At 48.0% G+C, this 4,091-nt stretch overlaps 1 protein-coding gene across 1 annotated transcript; it reads left to right on the forward strand.

Annotated features, from left to right (window-relative positions):
• On the forward strand, window positions 1-3,373 carry GDF7 (growth differentiation factor 7; the record flags this gene model as incomplete). Its single annotated transcript, XM_019520672.1, has 1 exon — window positions 1-3,373. A coding segment is annotated over one exon (657 nt), but the record flags the coding sequence as incomplete, so codon positions are not given.
• Window positions 3,374-4,091: the final 718 nt, after the last annotated feature.

Below are 4,091 nucleotides of genomic sequence, written 5' to 3' on the forward strand. Positions count from 1 at the left end.
GTGCGGGACGCGCTGCGGGGCGGCGGGCCGCGGCCCCGGCTGCTCTGCTTCGTGCTCAGTGTGCTGGCCGAGCCGTCCGGGGCCGCGCTGCCCCCGGGCCAGCTGGGCTTCGGCAAGCGGCAGCAGGCGGCCGGCGAGAGAGCCCTGCTGGTGGCTTTCTCCCGCGCCCAGCGGCGGGAGAGCCTCTTCAGGGAGCTGCGGGACAAGGTCCGAGCCCTGGGCAGCCCTCTGGTCTCGGGGCCCGGCGGGGAAAGCCCCCCCAAGCGCAGGAGGCGGGGGCGGCGGAGGCGGACTGCGCTGGCCGCCCGCTCTGGGGGCAGGGGGCAAGGCAAGAAGGCCAAGACGCGCTGCAGCAGGAAGCCCCTGCACGTCAACTTCAAGGAGCTGGGCTGGGACGACTGGATCATCGCCCCGCTGGACTACGAGGCGTATCACTGCGAGGGCCTCTGCGATTTCCCCCTGAGGTCGCACCTGGAGCCCACCAACCACGCCATCATCCAGACCCTGATGAACTCCATGGACCCCGAGTCGACCCCCCCCAGCTGCTGCGTGCCCTCCAAACTCAGCCCCATCAGCATCCTCTACATTGACTCTGGGAACAATGTGGTTTACAAGCAGTACGAGGACATGGTTGTGGAGACCTGTGGCTGCAGGTAGCAATGTCCGCTGTCTCCGCCAGCCCCGCCTCGTGTCTATGCGTATTCCTGGCATGTGCCTTTTAAAAGCAAAGGTAAGAAGAGGCGTCGCAGCCTTCCTCGCGAGGCCCCGTCTGTTGTATCCGAGCAGGCAGGGCTTGCTGTTCAGACCCTCTGTCTGCAGGGTCTGATGCTGGAGGGAGAGATGCAGCAGGAGGTGCAGGATCATTGCTGGGTGCTACGGACTTTCCCCAGAGGCAGCGGTCTGTACATTTGCTTCCCTAGGTAAATCTGCTCCTCAGCGTTGTCCTGAAACGATCCTGCAAACGGGCACTTTCAAAGGAAACAAAACAAAACAAAAGCCCTCCATGGCTCTTTTTCCAGGAATTACAATCTTCAGTGCACCTATACAAACATTTCCCGTCCCACCCCGTCTAGAAGGTCAGCTGGGGAGAATGAGGTGTGGTAGTGAGTCTCTCTCCCTCTCTTTGAAATGGCCCCGTCCTTGTTCAAGCGAAACCATTGACATTTCCCTGTTGGAAGAACATCCCATTTCTCCCCCGTGGAGGAGCGGGGAAGTTGCAGCCAGTTGCCTGGAAGGTGGATAGACGGTGCCGTCTAGTTTCGGAGGCAAACCAGGGTTCAGCTCGTGATCGGCTTGAGTTTAAACCCTGATTTTTAAGGGTTTGTAATGTGGCTGTAACAGTTCCCATGGGATGAAATCAGAGCGCCTGCTCTTAGCCCCGGGAAGGTTTTGCTATTGCTTTCCTGAGCTGAAATGATTTTAACCCCTGTCCAGTGCCGTGCACACACAATGGCCGAGTTCGGCTGTCCGTTGCCTGGCAGCTGGATTTAGTTCCAAACATCTGTCATACGGTGCTCAGCGGGCCTTATTCTGCTCTGCCTTACCGATATTTTAGCGCATGTCAGAAAGAAGTCGGTGGAGTTTAACTGGTGTAAAACTGATGTAAGAGATAGGTGAATCCTACTCGGACATCTTACCAGCCTATTGTAGCAAACAGTGCTGGTTCGCCGGGACTTAAACCGTGACGTGTTATGACTGTAAAAGAATCCGACACATGCTGGCTTGGGAGGCTTTTTCGTGCTCTTCGAAAATTACAACGATCAGTTTTTGAACCAGGAAACTTTGCAAATGATTTTCCTGCAGTGGGGCAAGCCTTGCTCAGTCCTTTGAATTGAAAAGGGGCTACTCTGAAGAGTAAGCACCTTTTTGCAATTATAGTACTCATTCTCAATTATATCCTGGCTAGCTGTCATATAGTCAGGAACAAAAATGACGAATTGCCAAGGAGATGCTGAAGAATGTTAACTACCTATTAAGAACCTGCTCGAAGGGTTAGGGAATGAGCAATAGATTTCAGGCCTCATCTTGCTGCACTTAGGCATGCAAGACTCCCATCGACCTTAATCACATTCTGATTTTCCAGGGCATTATCCCTTCATTCGTTGTGTTAAAGAGAAATTCAAGGAGTTTAATTCTGGTTGCACTTTGTAAATTATGGAAAAATTGTGAAAGATTTAGAAAGGAGCTAAGAGACCTGAGAGTCTCAAACTAGTTTATTCAAAAGGAGGTTACAAAAGAACTTCATCACTGTCATAAGTGGGAAAGAGATTTTGGGAAGTAGATGGCTTTTTAGTAGTAAAAAGTAGGTACATCCAGACCCAATGTTTGGAAGCTGAAGTGAGGTAAAATCAGACCCGAATTAAAGCCCATGTTTTGAACACGGAGGAATGTTAACCATTGAAGCAACTCACTGATGGATTCTGTGGTTTTATATGACTTGAAGTATTTGAATCAAGGCTGGCTGGTTTCCTAATGTGTGCTATTGCACGGACAGAATTCATTGTCTACATGGAGAAATTGCTAGATAGTATTCGGGGGACTGTGTTCTCATCAGTCTAAATGAATATAATGGTTCCTTCTGGCTTTAAATCTATGAATCTGCAAAATTCCTCTGATGTCAATTATTTGCTCTAATATGCAGAACACAGAAGCTGGCCCAAAGACTTAAAATCTTTAAAAACATTTTTGAAAGAAGTTAAATGACTGGATAGGTCCTGCAGACCCTCAGAGAAAACTCTGCCATTTCAAGCATTTTTGTTTTTTTCCCCCCCAAGCAAAATGCCTTATGATTGCTTATTGGCAGATAAAATCAGACCGGGGTTATTCACGTAGGCTCAAAGAGCACGCGAGCAAAATATTTGCTAGCATTTGCACTCCGACCTTGAAAGCTGAACAATTTGCCTGTTGCTCTGCTCGTGGCGATCCATAGGAGACTCATCATAACCTAATGTCCATCTATATGGAATTAAACAGGGGAACTCTGTACGATGCCAATCGGACCGAGTAATTTGGGCAGCCTGCCAACCTAAGTAGTACTTATGCTTTGAAGTCAGAAATACGTGTGAATCACTCTCAGGGCAGAAGTGAGTGTCTTGGGTCTGGTGCTGTATAAGACAGGCTAATATTCAGTCCTGAATTGCTCATACTTTCTCTTTAGTAATTTAGCAGATCCTTTACAAAATAGCATGTGTTTTCTACTATCAGTTAAAATATTGCCAAATGTGCATCAGTGCCTGGTAGCTACGGTCCTTTGCTTTTGTAGGAGTTAAATTAATGTTGTAACTTTGCCTAAGCAGCTAAACTTTCCCAAAGTTCAGAGGTGCCTGGATCTGGGGATTTGATTGTGCTGTTGTAGAGGGAAGGGGTAACCTCCGAGACTGGGATCCAGCTATTTTAAAGTTCAGAAAAATTTGGACCGAGGGCTTGGTTCAGATCCAACTCGAATTGTAAGAAACCCCTGGAGAGGATAATACAGTTACAGAGAAGAAACCATACAACATTAATAATAATGAAATAGATGCTGAGCAAGATCCCTACCTGGCATAGCTCCATGGATACTTCAGCGGAGGATCAGGCCCTCGAAATCTAGAGGGTAGGAAAGAAATTTTGCACTGTCCTAAATGAACTTTAATCCCACCGACTACTTTGGATTTATATCAGTGCAACAGAGAGGGAAATTTGGCTTCATATAGCGGAACGAATGTAAATAAGTGCTAAGTATGGCATATTCTTATCTTGGGATTATTCTGAGACACAGAGGTTAGCAGCGAAAAGGAGGCTTGACTCCTTGCCAGTGGGCTTTTTAAATTTTAATTTCAATTTTTTTGTATTATGACTTCCCTGTTGATCCCAGCTCTCTGTGGTTAGAGGCTTGTAAATAATGCTAGCCAGGTGACAGGCATTTCACAAGGCTAAGCTGGGGCAAGTGCTGCAGCAAAGGTCAGCTGGAGACTTCGCAGGTTTGTTTCAAGTTTCAGCGTTATTAAGAATAAAAGTTAGGAGAGGCTACGAAAAGTGAGGAGACTGCCGTGAAGTGCTCTGCAGCAATTTGTTCTGGAAATATCATGTCATTTTCTTACCATGTCACTGAG

Source organism: Gavialis gangeticus, unplaced genomic scaffold (genome assembly GCF_001723915.1).
Source record: "Gavialis gangeticus isolate Ggan-Ray unplaced genomic scaffold, GavGan_comp1, whole genome shotgun sequence".
NCBI classification, from domain to species: domain Eukaryota; kingdom Metazoa; phylum Chordata; order Crocodylia; family Gavialidae; genus Gavialis; species Gavialis gangeticus.